The sequence below is a fragment of the Bombina bombina genome, chromosome 6, assembly GCF_027579735.1.
Source record: "Bombina bombina isolate aBomBom1 chromosome 6, aBomBom1.pri, whole genome shotgun sequence".
NCBI lineage: Eukaryota > Metazoa > Chordata > Amphibia > Anura > Bombinatoridae > Bombina > Bombina bombina.
Window position 1 is genome coordinate 895,639,811 of NC_069504.1, and position 17,055 is coordinate 895,656,865.

Consider the following 17,055-nt stretch of genomic DNA (forward strand, 5'->3'; position numbering starts at 1 on the left):
AATCGCCCTACATCAATAATAAGAACAACCAAAGGAAAGATGGTAACTATAGAAGAAACTCTGTCCAATTTGACACCAACTCCAAACAGCATTTTTTAGGGTACGGACAGAGGGAATACCGCCCCACGGATCCGAAAGTCATTCTCCAGGAACCACCAGGACTGAGAGAAGTGGGAACACATCAACAAGAACATCCCATGAGGCTAGAGCCACAATGGAGACAAAGAGGGCAAAAAAGACAAATCACAGAGGATGCAGAGGAGGGAGAAGACATGGAAAGAAAGAAACAGAAATCAACACCAATGTGGGAAACGAAGATGTGAAGGCAAAAGTTTTCAACCTTTCCACAAGAATCCTAACAAAAGAAGAAACAACTATACTAGAGAAAGGCTTATCTTTTGCCCCCACAAAGGGACCAAATTCTTTCCAACTATTCATTGATCTTCATAAATTCACCCGGAAGCTAACCCTGAAGAGACATTTTAACAAATTGTCCAGTAAAGACGAGGGAACAGGGCAGAATATGTTGACAGAAACTGAGTCTGATCTTCTAAATATCTTAGAAGATCTGGAAAATGAAAGTGCAACTCCCGCTGAAAAAGTTCCACTAAAAAGACACACCGCACTAAAACCCCATTCCACTTTCTACCCAGTCCACTCAAAGGGAAACCTGATTGCGGTTTTTTCGAACCTGGTACAAGCAGATGTTAACCAACTCTGCGAGGGGTATAAAATAAAAAAAGACAATCTCTCGAGGAAAGAAAAAACCCTCATAAAAAACCTGGAAGAAGACAGCAATCTAATCATAAGAGAGGCAGATAAAGGAGGGGGTATCGTTATCCAAGACAGAGTGGACTATATAAAAGAAGCATACAACCTCCTGAAGGACGAAACAAACTACAGGAAACTTCCAGGAGATCCCACCAACATCTTCCTAAAGGAATATCACCATATATTGGACAATGTCAAGGAAGGGAAAGTCCTGAATGAAGATGAATTAGCCTATCTGAAAAACGATAACCCCACAACAGCGATTTTCTATCACCTTCCAAAAGTGCATACAAATATGAAGATACCTCCAGGGAGACCAATCGTTTTAGGCATAAATTCCCTAACCTCAAAACTATCAGAGTACATAGACAACTTTCTCCAACCGCTAGTACCAAGACTAAAATCTTTTTTGAGGGATACCCCTGACACAATCGGAAAAATGACAGAAGTGGTTTGGAAAGAGAATTTCATTTGGGTCACCATGGACGTAAGCGCTTTATATACAAACATACCACACGAGAAAGGGATAGAAGCTGTGGATTTTTGGCTAAAAACCCTTACTGACCTCCCAAAAGAAACATGCAAGTTTCTCCTAAATTCTATAAAATTTGTTCTGGAAAAAAAACTTCTTTCTATTTGAAAAGGAATATTTCCTACAGCTCCAAGGCACAGCTATGGGAACTCGTTTTGCACCCAGCTTTGCCAACCTCTACATGGGGCTATGGGAGGAATGCCATATATGGTCCAATAATCCATTTAGTAAGTACATTATTAAATGGGCAAGATACATTGATGATATTATCATGATCTGGGAAGGCCCTGACAATATTCTGAGTGACTTTGTAAAAACCCTAAATGTAAATGATTTCAACCTCACTTTCACAGAGAAAAGGAACAAAGTAGAGATTGATTTTCTCGATATTATATTGTTCCATGAAGAAGGTTCAATTCATACCAAACTCCATAAAAAACCAACCGACACCAATAAATACCTACTAGCCTCCAGTGGCCATAACCAGGAATGGATAAAAACATTCCATACGGCCAATTTCAACGCCTTAGACGAAACTGCTCCAAAATGGAACACTTCGAACAAGAAGCAGTCTTATTGAAGAAGAGGTTTATAGAAAGAGGCTACAATGAAACAGAACTGAACAAAGCCTACAAGAAAGTAAAATGCATTGAGAGAAATTCTCTTCTACAAAAGAAACAAAAGAAAAAACAAGAGAAAGGAAACATGCAACAGGACACAGCTAACTTTATTACAACATATAATGAAGGTTCTAAAGAAATTAAAATGATTCTGAGGAAACATTGGCATCTATTGGAAAAAGATGACCTTTTAAAAACAATTATTCCGAAAGAACCTAAATTGATTTTTCGCAAAAACAAAAATTTGAAAAATACTCTTGCACCAAGCAAATTGAAACAGCCAAAAAAACAAAATTGGCTGGGCAAATTGTCTATAGGCTTTTTTAAATGCAACCGCCTAAATTGTGTCGCATGCGAGCATCACTATAGCGGACAAAAATCCACCAAAGAAGTTAGTTCTAGTAGCAATGGTAAATTATGTAAAATCAATGCCGCTTGCAATTGCAAAACGGATCATGTTGTCTACTTGATCGAATGCACATGCGGTCTTCAATACATAGGACGCACTACACGACCCTTTAAGAAAAGGGTAGCAGAACATCTAACGAATATAAAAGCAGGAGAAAAATCGCACAATCTGTCACTCCATTATAGGAATTATCACGATAAAGATCCAGAAGGTTTAAAAGCTACTATTTTAGAATGTATACCGGTGAATGAGAGACGTGGGGATAGAGGACTACACCTTAGACGAAGGGAAACCTTCTGGATACATACCCTACATTCACAAATTCCTTTTGGCTTGAACAAAGATATTGATTTGGCAGCCTTTTTAGTGGAAAAATAGAACATATATGGAATAGTATATATATATACTAATACATCTGTATATAACCATATGCTTCCACCTACCACCCTCGATATGTATGAAAATATTCTAAGGGAATGTACTTTTGGCCATCAATATACATACTAGGATATAGATACTTACTTCATATCATTTGTAAACAATCTTCATTTTTAAAAGAACACTGTAGACAATTTTACAGATCTTTAATGAAATCACTTATTAAATTCTCTAATAACCATGTGATATATGTAACCAAACTGTAATCCACCCTTTCTGGGAGGCGGACTTGGTCTCTAAAAATAATGTAGATTTTTATAATACTCTTTGTCTTAAAAACGTTTTTACAACTAGTGGAAACTTAAATATATTTATTATGTTCGTTCCTTTATGTATATAAGAACTGTTTTTATGTATAGAAGAACTTTTTTAATATGTAATATTTTATATCTCATAGTTTTAAATATGTTTAGAATCTCTTTCAAAGCATATAACGTTTTAATTCTTCTCATGTATACACAATGCCCTAATCAACTAAAAGGATGTAACAATGTATCCACCATTTGGAATGAGCTGTAATATTAAGATGGTTCAAATCATTCCTTACCGAAAACTACACTACCCCTATTAAAGTGTATTTATTGAAAAACCGGCACTCTATCATAGGTTGATATATCAGATCAACCAATTCACCTAGCCCAGTGTTTGAAAAGATTGAGAACATTACAAATATAACGCTTATACAATGGAGCATTGACGTAAGCCCCAATAGATCTGTCAAAAGCAGATAGGTAAATACACGCATGCGCTATAATTAGCCACATGTTTGGGCATACGTATTACCATCATATATAATTGTTTTTACAAATTGGCGTTCAGTAGTATGTCCTAAATACCCCCAAAATAATCACTTATATACGCCATCTAAGGAGCAGAAATGCTTAGCGATCGGGGATGTTTAACGCAATCAATTTCCGATTCTCTAATTTGATTGGCTCATCTGAACACACCCCCGCCGCATTTACTAATACATTGAATAGACAGTATTACGCATGCGCTAAAACTTCTCATCTGCGCTTCTAAATACTTCCTTATACTACAGACAAATTAACCAACGAAGTAAATTAAAAATACACTTTAGATAAACTTTGAATAGATAGTTTTAGTTTTTTGACTCCTTCACTTAAAAATATCCTGAAAGTCAAAACAAAAGAAATACGATCTAACAGGCCAGTGATAGGCAGATTAGCCCACACACCTCTTATATCATATGACCACAAAGAGCCAATCAGAGCTCTGGAAAATCGTAATCACTCAGGTAAACCCTATTTAAAGTCCCTAATGAATTACCAGCAATCACACTCAAAAATTTCCTCTGATGAAGAAGGTAACCCATTATTTGAAACCTTTGAAACGCGTAAGGAGAGATTTGAACAAAGATATACTGAACTGTATCTCATTAACTGCTTGTATGCCGTTTTTCCTGCATTTCTGATTATTCACTTTTTGGATTTTTGCAACTGTTTTAATGCACTACTATGCCTAACTGATACCTCATATTGGATTGAGGTGGAAGAATGTGAGCATTTTTTACATATGAAATAAATATATGTTTTAAACTTGTACAACAGTGTTGCACTATCCTTTCCATATTTGTGTTCCCCTATTTATGTATTCCACATCACGGACTACTGGGAGCTGAGTGAATATCTAAGCCAATTAGAAGGAGGGAGAAAGAAATCTCTACCATACTAAGGAAGCAGGAAAGCAGTGTTTCTAACCACACCAAAGAGGCAGAGAAGCAGTGGTTCCGGATTGCTGGGGGACAACTGTATTTACCAAAGACGCTTCCCACTTACCTCATAGGATTGAGGTTTTATCTAGTAAGTGGGCATTTACTTACAACATAAGGATTAGACAGAGAACTTTTTATTTATTATTATTTTTTATTCATTAACTCTACATATATCTACTGGACCTTTGGGACTAAGAACACCTGTGAACTTTGTGAACTTTATTATGTTATACTAAAGGTTTATCCATATTTTGAATTGTGAAGGAAGGTATTTTTTAGGATGTCATACTGACCTGGCAGGTACCCCATCCTATACCTATACATTATACAATTAGTAAACATTTTTGGGTATAACTCATCCAGACGCCGCTGGTACAAATATTTGTACTATATATACCATATAGAACAATCTACATCAAAATATTCTGATTGTTGCACTATACCCACTACTCTGACACCACTATTAATAATACATTGGTTATTATTTTTATGAACAGTGCGCCTTAATACCACTCTTCCCACCAATAGTTTTTTCTATAAATTGAAATAGGACAGTGCAGGGTGGGGACCCTGCAATTGCCCTCATTTCAGGTACAAGGGCAGCCAGTTCATTCATTCACGTTACAAATAAAACACTTCTCGGGGGGGACACCTAGCGCCGAATCATCTCTTTTTCTCTCTCAACACAACAAATTATATATATATATATATATATATATATATATATATATATATATATATATATATATGAGCAAAATGTCCAAAAGGGTCACGAAAGCCAAATTTTCATGATTCTGACAGAGCATGAAATTTTAAGAGGATTTTCAATTTGCTTGTAATATCAAATGTACTTTGCTTGTTTTCGTTGTTGAAAAGCATACCTTGATAGGCTCAGGAGAAGTGATGATGCACTATTGTGAGCTAGCTGGTGACTGGTACCTAGGCTAGTTCCCCATGTACAACAAGTAATAGAGCAGTAATGAAATGATATAACATATATGTATGTTTGTTTTGCAATTTTATAAATGTCTAATAAAAGAAAAATAACCTTGTTAGAAATGAGAGAAGTCATTTTCAGTTATAATACAATGTCAATACTGTACAGTAACTGACTAAATTTGTGATCAAATGTATGTCATATGTTTTCAGTCCAAATTCTGTGTGATACACCACACTGATTAAAGGGACAGTCTACACTAAAATTGTTATTGTTTAAAAAAGTAGAAAATGCCTTTACTACCCATTCCACAGATTTGCACAACCAACATTGATATATAATATATTTTATAACATTTAAACCTCAAAAATTTCTGCCTGTTTCTTAACCATTACAGACAGCCTCTTATCACATGCTTTTTATTTGCTTTTCACAACAGGAGACTGCTAGTTCATGTAGGCCATATAGATAACATTGTATTCACAACACAGTACTAAATGCAAGTCAATAGATAATAATTAAAAAGTCATGTGATCAGGGGGCTGTCAGAAGATGCTTAGATACAAGGTAATCAGTGGGCTGTCAGAAGATGCTTAGCTACAAGGTAATCACAGCAGTAAAAAGTATCTTTATATAACAGTGTTGGCTGTGCAAAACTGGTAAATGGGTAATAAAGGGATTATTTATCTTTAAAAACAATAAAACAATATATTGTAGACTGTCCCTTTAAGTATGAGAGAGTGTGTTTTTAGGAAATCTCTCTCATTCCCCAATCAATTTCTAATCTTCCCTGATAATTCTACCCATCACTGACTGGTTCCACTTTATCTTTTATGTTCTGTTGCCCATCTCCACTACCATACACTCGCCTGTTTATTTACATTTTCTCAGTTACCATATCAGGGGGCCGCCATCTTGCCTGGTGGTGTCACGGGTTGACAGGCGAGCCCGGAAAAGTTTCCATCACAGCAGGCTAAAGGGAGGCGCGGTTTCGATAACTGGGTGGTAGGCAGGTTGCTCATTGGTTCTGTAAGTCTCTTTGGGTATGTCCTACTGTTACGGTGCCCGGTGGGCGTGCCGAGCATGGAGTTGCTCTCCGGGCTGCTAGCTGCTTTTCGTGGGGTGAAGGAAAACAAAGTCCAACCCCGGATTATGGAGGAGAGGGCGCTGGAAGTTTACGGTAATGTGGGATTCTGCTGCTAGTCGTTACTTAAATGTCAGCGCGACATCTAGAGAGGAGTGTGTCATTCATCACGAGTCATGACCCATGAGGAAGTAGTGTGTGATGGCAACACACACATTATATAAAGTTGTATATTTCACAGCTATAGAGGTTTGTGTGTGACCAGAGATGTGTGTCACCCAAAGAAAAGAGAGACTGTGTGTCACCCAAAGAAAAGAGAGACTGTGTGTCACCCAAAGAAAAGAGAGACTGTGTGTCACCCAAAGAAAAGAGAAACTGTGTGTGTCACCCAAAGAAAAGAGAAACTGTGTGTGTCACCCAAAGAAAAGAGAAACTGTGTGTGTCACCCAAAGAAAAGAGAAACTGTGTGTGTCACCCAAAGAAAAGAGAAACTGTGTGTGTGTGTCTCCCAAAGGAAAGAGAGACTGTGTGTCACCCAAAGAAAATAGAAACTGTGTGTGTGTCACCAAAGAAAAGAGAAACTGTGTGTGTCACCCAAAGAAAAAGAGAAACTGTGTCACCCAAAGAAAAGAGAAAATGTGTGTCTATCACCCAAAGAAACGAGAAAATGTGTGTCTGTATCACCTAAAGAAAATAGAAAATGTGTGTCACCCAAAAAAAGAGATGTGTGTGTGTCACCCAAAGAAAAGAGAAAGTGTGTGTGTCACCCAAAGAAAAGAGAAAATGTGTGTGTCACCCAAAGAAAAGAGAAAATGTGTGAGTCGCTGTCACCCAAAGAAAAGAGAAAATGTTTGTGTCACTGTCACCCAAATAAAAGAAAATGTGTGCACTGTCACTGTCAACCAATTAAAAGATAATGTGTGTGTAGCCTAAAGAAAAAAACAAAAAGCTGTGTGTTCCCACCAGTCAAGTAACTGCAAAAACTTAAAGGGTTATGAAACTCACATTTTTTTCTTTAATGGTTTAGAAAGAGCATGCAATTTTAAACAACTTTCCAATTTACTTCTATTATCTAATTTGCTTCATTCTTTTTATATCTTTTTTTTAAAAGTATATCTAAATAGACTCAGTAGCTGCTGATTGGTGGATGCACATAGATGCTTTGTGTGATTGGTTCATCCATGTGCATTGCTATTTCTTTAACAAAGGATATCTAAAGAATAAAGCAAATTAGATAATAGAAGTATATTGGAATGTTGTTTAAAATTTGTATTCTCTGTCTGAATCATGAAAGAAAATGTCTGGGTTTCATGTCCCTTTAAGAAAGCCCTCAAGAAAGTTCAATTGCCAGTGGATGTTGCTGGGTGTGTATAAAACGTATTTTAAAAAAACGCTTAACCATTTCCCACCGTTAGGACGTTCCATGCCGTCCTAACTGCTCTGGGCCATTACTATGCTGAAACCATAGCAGCAGTGCATTACTGGAAGCTATCTGCTGATTGGTAGCTGCACATATATGCCTGTTGTCATTGGCTTAACTGATGTGTTCAGCTAGCTATCAGTAGTGCATTGCTGCTTCTTTAACAAAGGATAGCAAGAGAATGAAACACATTTGATAATATAAATGAATTGGAAAGTTGTTTAAATTTGTATTCTTTATCAAAATCAAAAACATATGATCGCAAAACGGAAGTATTTTTGGTAACCTAGCAATGTAGCCTCACGTAGAAATAAAACACCAGGAAAATATTTAATGCAAAACTGAGATTATTTTTTTCTCCCACTAATTGTGGTCAGAAGGTATGTGTGTGAGTGTGAACAAAAGTAGTTGCCAGTGGCTTTGGCAAGTTTCCAATTTTACTCGCCTGCAAGGAATTTTAGTTGCATTTAGCAACTGGACTGGTCTATTCATATGCACTGTGTATGTGTGTGAGTGTGAACAAAAGAGATGATCTTAGTGTGAGAGAGAGAAGGTTTGTGTGTCAACAAGAAAGAAGGGATGTCTTGTGTGTGTGTGTGACGGCTAGTGAGCATCATGTGTGTATGCCCAAACAGTCTGCATGAGAGAGCAAAAATAACACGTATTGAATAGACACAGAACATAAAGTGTAAACTCATATAAGCTTCTTAAAGGGGCAGTTAATATAATATATAATATAAAATGTTTAATTATACGTAGTAAAAAAACATTGCAATATATTTTAAATATTTATTTTTCCCCCTTTTCCTGTAATTTATGCCCTACATTTGTGGCTTTTTCAGTGAGCTCTGCAGGTCCTGAGCGTTACTTCTTTTAATGCAGAGTCGCTAGTCTTAAAATTACATACTCTAACGAATTGGAGCATATCATTTTTAGATTATTATGTCCTTTTAACACAGAGAGTGAATATCCCTGTCTACTTTTAGGTGCAAGTCCAGATAAGCTTCTACAAATATGGAAAGTGGTTGGTGGAATTTTACCATTAAACAAAACAGCTATAGCAAAAAAAAAGTGTTAATATCAGATCCTACTGATATGTAAATGATATGAGAGCTTACAGATAAATGGTGTGATTACAAAGTATGACTGTCACATGACTGAGCAAACACATATAAAATGCAAAAAAAAACAACTTATAACAAGTTGCAAATATCATAAAAATACATTATTTCTTAGTATTGTGATATTTCATAAATGTAAACCATTTTTAACCATCCTGATTTGTTATCAGTCACAAAATAAAGAGCTAATTGTGTTTATTCTCCTATGCAGATATAATAAGGACAATCCGTGATCCAGAGAAGCCCAGTACACTAGAAGATCTGGATGTTGTATCTGAAAGTTGTGTGTCCGTTGAAGAGGTAGCAGAGGATTTATATTGTGTGACCATTAAATTCACACCGACTGTACCACATTGCTCACTGGCCACACTTATTGGTAAGAAGCATAAGCAATTTCTAAATCTGTAATAATTGGGAATGGGACATCCAGGCCCTTCTGCTGTGCTTTGGTAGTCATGGAAAAAAATATTTGTATTTTTTTTAAGATTATGTAACTGAGGTTTCTGTTTTGAGGTCAATATGTTTTCCAACTTTGTGTTTGTACAGTTTACTCATGTCTATATAAAGTGGATATCTTGCCCTTATGGAAATGTTATCTCGCTCTTCCTTTTGTAAGAACAATGCAATACACTCTTGAGCAGGACACAGCTGGGACTTGATAGCCTATGCACATATTCTGCGCCCTCCCCCTGGTTTGCTTACCAGCCTTGTCCTGCTCAGGAGTAGCAGTGCATTGACACTCCAAAGAGACTTTAGGTTGTGTTTATCCCCTGTGGGGTTAAAGGGACATGAAATCCAAAAGATTTGTTTTAATGATTTAGATAGAGCATGTGATTTTAAACAACTTTCCACTTTGATTGTATTATAGAATTTGCCTCATTCGTTTGATAACGGAGCAGCAGTGCACGACTGGGAACTAGCTGAACACATCTGGTGAACCAATGAAAGAGACATATGTGCAGCGACCAAATAGCAGCTGGCTCACAGTAATGCATTGCTGCTCCTTAAACTACCCAGGTATGGTTTTTCAACTAAGGATACAAAGAGAAGGAAGCAAATTAGATAATAGTTGTAAATTGAAAGTTGTTTAAAATCGCATGCTCTGTCAGACTCATGAAAGAACAATTTTGGGTTTCATGTTTCTTTAACAGTAGAAGCTGTGTTCTTAGAGTGATGACCTGTGTTGTCTTTACACTAATGATATATTTAGGAAATATGGCTCAGACCACATCTTTTTTTTTTTTTTACATGTCTTCTGGGGCCTGAATGCTACTCCTTGAACTATATATATATATATATATATATATATATATATATATATATATATATATATATATATATATATATATATATATATATATATATATATATTTATATAATATAATCTATCTATCTATATATAGTCAGTATATGGCCGGGTTATAACACAATATATTTAATAATGATTCTTTAAAATAAACCCTTAATCAATATGCATATACTAGAAACCATAAAATTAATATAAATTCCTGAATTATTTTTTATTAGTTGATATCTATAAACACATTGAAATATATTTGTTGGAACCAGGATATGAATCAATACTATACACGTTTGAAACTATTAAAATATGCTATGCAAAGTTCATAAAAGTTGCCTTATTCACAATAGCCTCCCAAATCAGAGTTGCATTTAAAATATCACAACGAGACTCCAATATATTCAGCTACTAACATTCAAGCAATGCACTCAGCTATTTAGCTACGATTTATTCTAATACAATTCTAATTAGGACACTAAAAGTACATATATTCTTAATGTAAACAGTTACCTTAAATGTCCATTTACTTAAACTGAAATAAATTCTCAGTTACTTATAATTAAAACCAATTCTCATATATATATATATATATATATATATATATTTTGCAAAGATAAACAACTTGAAATTTAGGATTAGTTTAAAATATACAGGCTATGAATACAAGCTAAAATATAAACTGCTCTCTTTAATCTATTACTTACAATTTGACTATGGTTTTACCAATTACCTTTGTTTAAAATATTAAAAAAAAATTATAACAACCATACATCACCAGTTTGAACCAAATTGTAGTTCAATCTCCCAAAAACTTTGTTTATCCAATTCGTCTCAGAATACCAAAATTGAGTTTTTGCATGTGGAAAAGAAGGTAGCTATTATGCCTTTTCTAACTGTAGGTAACGCAGCCAAGTTTTTAGCAGTCACAGTTTTTGCACACAGACAGCCTCCAGCCTTTTCTATGCTTGAGGTTTTTTATCATGTGATATTACCCCACCCCTTTTTGTTTTGTACCATCACTGACCAATTGGATAGCCCTTACGGATCCTTGTCCCTTCTGATTGGACAACCTGGGATATATGGTTGTTAGGGAAAAATGCATCTTTGTTAACAACCAATTTCTTTTGGCTGTAATTCTTGCATCGCAACACCGGATTTTGGCCATCGGGGGCAACATGGCAAACAAAACAGATTCATTCTTAAAGGGAAATTAAACACTAAATACATGCTAGATAGAATGATGCATTCAGAATTTCAAAGAAAAGATTAGTCCATGACTAACATGTAGATGTAATTTTTAAAGTTTCATTAGTTGTTTAAAAAGTGACAAAATAAGTGTAAAGTTTTAGTGTCTATAAAACACTGGGAGCTGCCATGTTGTAACTTGTGTTACCTTCTCTGCTGTGGCCAATTAGGGACAGTTATACATAGGTCACTAGAGTGTGCAGCCAATGGTTGTGCTGGATTTAACAGTGTTCTGCACTCCATTTCTAACAGGAACTGAAAAGCTCACAATTTCAGAATGGAATTACAGGCAAAGAGGACAAAATAAATAATGAAAGTATATTGCAGAGCTGTTTTATATATACAATTTATCATTTTATATTACCATCTCAAAGTGTTTAATGTCCCTTTAACATTCATCTTTGCTACATTTCAAATATCTCCCATATAATGATCATTTTAAACATACTCTAATTTATTGCATTAATAAATTACAATATTAATTATAGATGGGGTAGTATCATATCATTTTCCCCGATACCAAATATATTATGTTTTTAACATTATATTATATCAAAGGAATTTATACTGCTAACTATTATCTTTAAATCCATTTAAGATGTCACCAGTATCCTGGCATTTATATACAAATACAGCCTATTTCATATTCAGTGCTGCACTGCATCCCAACATGAATATAATATATTTCATATTTCTAATAAATCTTGAATGCCTGAATCTTGTCTATGGTCCATATTCATAGGACATCTTGTTATTATATGTCTGAAAAATAAAGAGATTCAGAGGTTATTATTCTGACACAGTTAAACATTTTAGACCGACTAAAATAGTCACCTATCAAGCTTAGCAAATCTTCATGTAATATTAGAAAATTAGACAATCTCCCAAATTTCTATATTCATATATAATATGTTGTCTGAATATATATATATATATATATATATATATATATATATATTCATTTGATTACCTTGACTAAATGAAGATATTATTTATTTATTCTTATTTATGCCATACAGAGACTTTAAATGTCAATTTGTCTGTTCTCTGTACATGGGGAAACTCAATAGGGGATCATTTAACTTGTGGATGTTAAAATTACAGTCCCTGAGAATGTTTGTGTTTTTCAAACCTTCTCACCTTGGCAGGAAACCCATATATGGGCATGTATTTTTGAGGCTCCAGCATGCTAATTTCCACTTCCTTGAAATTGTAAACATCTCATCAGGTCTTAAATTAAATGTTTTAGACATTTACGTCTCTATTCACTGTATGGGGTAATCTATTTTATAATCTGGTTCTCCTATGTGGGCCTTTCTACAGGAAAGGAACCTCTAAGCATTTTATGTATTATTGATAGTGGTATTAGTGCATATTTTTTCAAAAAGTGTAGGATATTCTGTTTATATGGGCTAGTATTAATTGCATGTCTAATTTGAAAATATGAATACCAACTATTGAAAGGAGGTCCTAATTCTTCCATCAATGAGATTCTATCCTTAACAGAGCTAGAATCAGACATTAAAAATATAGGAAGGTTTTGAAAATTTTCAATCACGTTTATATGAGTAAAGGAGTGATGCTGTAGGAAGAGGCGGTTGTTCAATAATGGGGACAAGGGAGATATTGGAGTGGATATACCCTTTATATGAGCAGTGACATAATCTCAGAACTCAAGTGTAGCTTTAATATATCAATTGTTTAGTAAAGTGTTTGGCCTAGTCGATTTAGGGAGCCAGTTGATATCTCTTATAAATTTAGTGTTAGATAGGGAAGCTTCAATCTGAATTCATAAGTTGGAATGGCATGCATGATTCCAAGCTATTATTCTAGTTAAATGAGCTGCTCTATAATAATTAGTTGTATTGGGGACATTAAGTCCTCCATCCTCCTTAATGTATCATGAGCAATTCTTGTTTTTTTTAAAGGACCAAATGAAAGAGTTTATGATTTTTTTTTTTTTGGGGGTCTAAGGTAAGAATAAGGTAAAGCTATTGGTAACATTTGAAATAGATACAGATACTTAGGTATAACCATCATTTTAACCGTGTTAATTCTACCCATGTAGGATAAATTACCCTGTTTATGCCAGGTTTCTAGAAGCTTCCGTATATTGGCTTGTAGTGCTATAAAATTGATGTGGAATAAATCGTGTGCCTTTTTCGGGAACATCAGGCCTAAATATTTAAATCTATCATTAATGATGAATTTGGTATTGTGGGCTACAAACTCTAGATCCTTTGGCAGTAGATTAATTGGCATAAGTCCAGATTTCCCTATATTTATGGAGAAATTCGAGGCTTGTTTGTAATTTTTTAGTGTATGTATTAATGCAGGTAGTGACGTAGATGGGGATTGAAGAGTAAAAACTACATCATCCACGAATAAAAGTCATTTTTGGGTGAGATTGATATATTGTACACCTTGAATAGCTGGGCTCTTCCTAATCTGGATTGCTAAAATTTCCACTGTAAGGGCAAATGGTAAAGGGGACAATGGGCAAACTTGGCGTGTGCAATTAGAAACTGGAAATGCTTGTGAAATATTATTATTGACTTTAATTTTTGCACAAGGATAGTTGTATAAATCTTGAATTCTGTTAATGAAAACATTTTGAAAAGACAAATTTCGATAGGGTTTTCCACATAAAATGTCAGTCCACCCTATTGAAAGCTTTCTCCGCATCTGTGGAAAGAAGGGTAAGGGGGGTGTTGTTATCTACGGCTAGTTGCAATGAGTGTAAGACTCTTATAGTATTATCGTTTGCCTCCCTACCTCTTATAAACCCCACTTGATCTGGGTGTATCACCTTTGGCAGCATCACATTCGTCCACGTCGCAAGTATCTTAGCATATATTTTTATGTCTAAATTTATGAGGGATATAGGTCTATAATTCCCTACTTGGTCTCTTGGTTTGTCTGGCTTTGGAATTACCGTTATTAAAGCCTCCAATAATGGCTGGGAAAAAAGCATTACCCTGATCAATGGAGGTAAAGAGATCGAGTAAATGTGGACCAATTTGGTTTTGTAATATTTGATAGAATTTTGCCGTGAGTCCATCTGGACCAGGGGATTTACCTATTGGTAATGATTTTGTTATAGTTTTAATTTCTTGAAGCGTTATTGGTGAGTCTAGTGATTGTTTATCTTCTTCTGAAAAGGAAGGGGTTTCTAATGTTGCTAGGTATTTTTCTATATAATTAATTTTGTCAGGCATAACATCAGAGTTAAGATTATATAGGTTGGAGTAATAAAATACAAAGGCATCTGCTATATCCTCATTTTTAGTAATACACCTACCGGAGGTATGTGTAAGGTTTCTAATAAATGCGCTATAATTTTGTTTTTTGAGGGATCTCGCCAATAGATGACCTGCCTTGTTACTCTCCACGTAGAATTTTGATTTAGTAGTAAGGGCTCGCATATGAGCATTTAGTATTAAAAATGTTTTAAGATTGTCTCTTGCTATGGTAAGATTGGTACGTTTTTGAGTGGATGTCGGATCTAATTTATGAATTTGTTCCTGGGTGTTAAGATCTTTTTTTAGGGAGGTAAATTGCATCATTCTGAGTTTCCTTTGTTTAGCGTTATATTTTTTATTAAGACACCTCGTATAAAACATTTTGTATGCTTCCCAGTTATTGGTGATTGAGGTATCTTCAGATCTGTTAATGAGAAAGTATTCATCAGTGTATTTTATTATTTTATGTACCGTGTCCTGATTCGTGAGGATAGAATCATTGAGTCTCCAATTAAATGTATTTTGTGATTTGGAAGACCACTTAAAGATGGTGATTACCATATTGTGGTCTGACCAAGGTGTATGGGAAATAGTGGAGTGAAGGAGATTTGTGAGTAATGCTTGGTTGCAAAAAATATAATCTAACCTGGAATATGAATGTTGGGGATGGGAGAAGAATGTGTAATCCTTACGTGTTGTGTGGACTGTCCTCCATGTGTTGATGAAGGTAATTGATTGCAAAATTGCACAATTATTTTTCAATTGAGTATTGCAAAGGTATGATTTACCAGTTGAGGTGTCCAATGTAGGGTTGATAGGAAAATTAGAATCGCCTCCAAAAATAATTGAGCCCTTAGAAATGTCCAGCAGCACATTAACCAGCGATTTAAAGAAGAGGGGGGGTCGGCTTATTTGGAGCGTAAATATTTGCTTATGTAATGGGGCTGCCATAATACAGGCCTAACAAAATCAATATTCTCCCAAAAGGGAGTGTGGTGTTTAAAGGAGATACAAACTCGGTTTTTACGATTTGGGCCTGAACTAAAAAAAAGTGTTGATTGTAATATCTGTTGGATAAAGTGGGTTTATTAATTTTTTTTAAACGAGTTTCTTGAGTCATGATAATATCAATTCCTTTTTTATGGAAGTCAAAATAGGCTATTGATCTTTTTTTCTGCAGATAAGAAGCCTTTCACATTTTGGCTAGCTATTTTAAAGGGCAATTATACCCAAATGTTGAAACACTTGAAAGTGATGCAGCATAGCTGTAAAAAGCTGACTAGTAAATATCACCTGAACATCTCTATGTAAAAAAGAAAGATATTTTACCTAAAAAAATCCTCAGTATCCACATCCCATTGTAAAGGACTTCTAAGCAGCAAATCAGTATGTCTGTCCCGGGACAGCTAAGGGAGTGAGCTTACGTGCACATTCATCTTATTTCCCTATTCAATTTAAGGAAGTTTACTGTGAAATCTCATGAGATCACAGTAAAAGAGTTCATGACCTCAGTACTGCTGATGCTGATTGGCTGCTGTTCATTTTTTCATTTTAATTTTTTTTACCTGCAGCTGAGCAACAGCTGAAGTATATTTTTTTTACATAGAACTAACTCTGCTGAGCTGAAGAAATTGTGAGGTAAATATCTTCCTTTTTTACATAGAGATGCTCAGGTGATATTTTCCTGTCAGTTTTTTACAGTTATACTGCATCAGTTTCAAGTGATTTAGCATATGAGTATTATGTCCCTTTTAAGTGTTCTTTCTTTAGTGTATGTTGCCATGGTTATCAACAGTAGGTATGGAGTGATGAGTAATAGAGTATTTCAAAGGGTTTTATAGGATAAATATAGGTAATAAGATAGCAGGCAAATATTCACACGGGGATGAGGGAAATTAACTAAAAATAAATAGTTCAGAAATTTATCCTGTAAGCGTCGGACAGCTTCCTGAGGTACCTGTTTACGTGGGGAACTACATAGCGAACTGGGTGAAAAGATATTTAAAGATCATAATGTAAAAAGAAAACCAAACAGCATTCTTAAACACTTATGCTAGAAAATAAATACTAAAATATGAAACATAAGCATAAATTAGCAAAACATTTCTAATATAGCACTCTATATGAAGCATCATGTATAACCTTAATGTCAACTGGGTCTATGCAACCTATTTCTTTAATGAAGATCTTGAGTAAAAAGA

The 17,055-nt window shown here is 34.9% G+C and overlaps 2 protein-coding genes across 4 annotated transcripts in view; one reads left to right on the forward strand and one right to left on the reverse strand.

Annotated features, from left to right (window-relative positions):
* SPG11 (SPG11 vesicle trafficking associated, spatacsin) overlaps positions 1 to 6,443 on the reverse strand; it is a 244,149-nt gene extending 237,706 nt beyond the window's left edge. Inside the window, exon 1 of one of the 3 annotated variants that reach the window (XM_053718473.1) lies at positions 6,338 to 6,443. Coding sequence is in view for 1 of the 3 variants with exons in the window: in XM_053718471.1 (XP_053574446.1) it covers positions 6,324 to 6,340 (17 nt within the window). In the remaining 2 variants the exon portion in view is untranslated. Of the gene's footprint in view, positions 1 to 6,311 lie in introns of all 3 variants that reach the window. The other 2 variants (XM_053718471.1, XM_053718472.1) reach the window with 2 other exon arrangements.
* A 52-nt stretch (positions 6,444 to 6,495) lies between these two features.
* CIAO2A (cytosolic iron-sulfur assembly component 2A) overlaps positions 6,496 to 17,055 on the forward strand; it is a 50,507-nt gene continuing 39,947 nt past the window's right edge. Inside the window, exons 1-2 of the mRNA XM_053718474.1 lie at positions 6,496 to 6,622; positions 9,279 to 9,443. Coding sequence (XP_053574449.1) covers positions 6,526 to 6,622; positions 9,279 to 9,443 — 262 coding nt within the window. The 5' untranslated portion in view covers positions 6,496 to 6,525. The remainder of the gene's footprint in view (positions 6,623 to 9,278; positions 9,444 to 17,055) is intronic.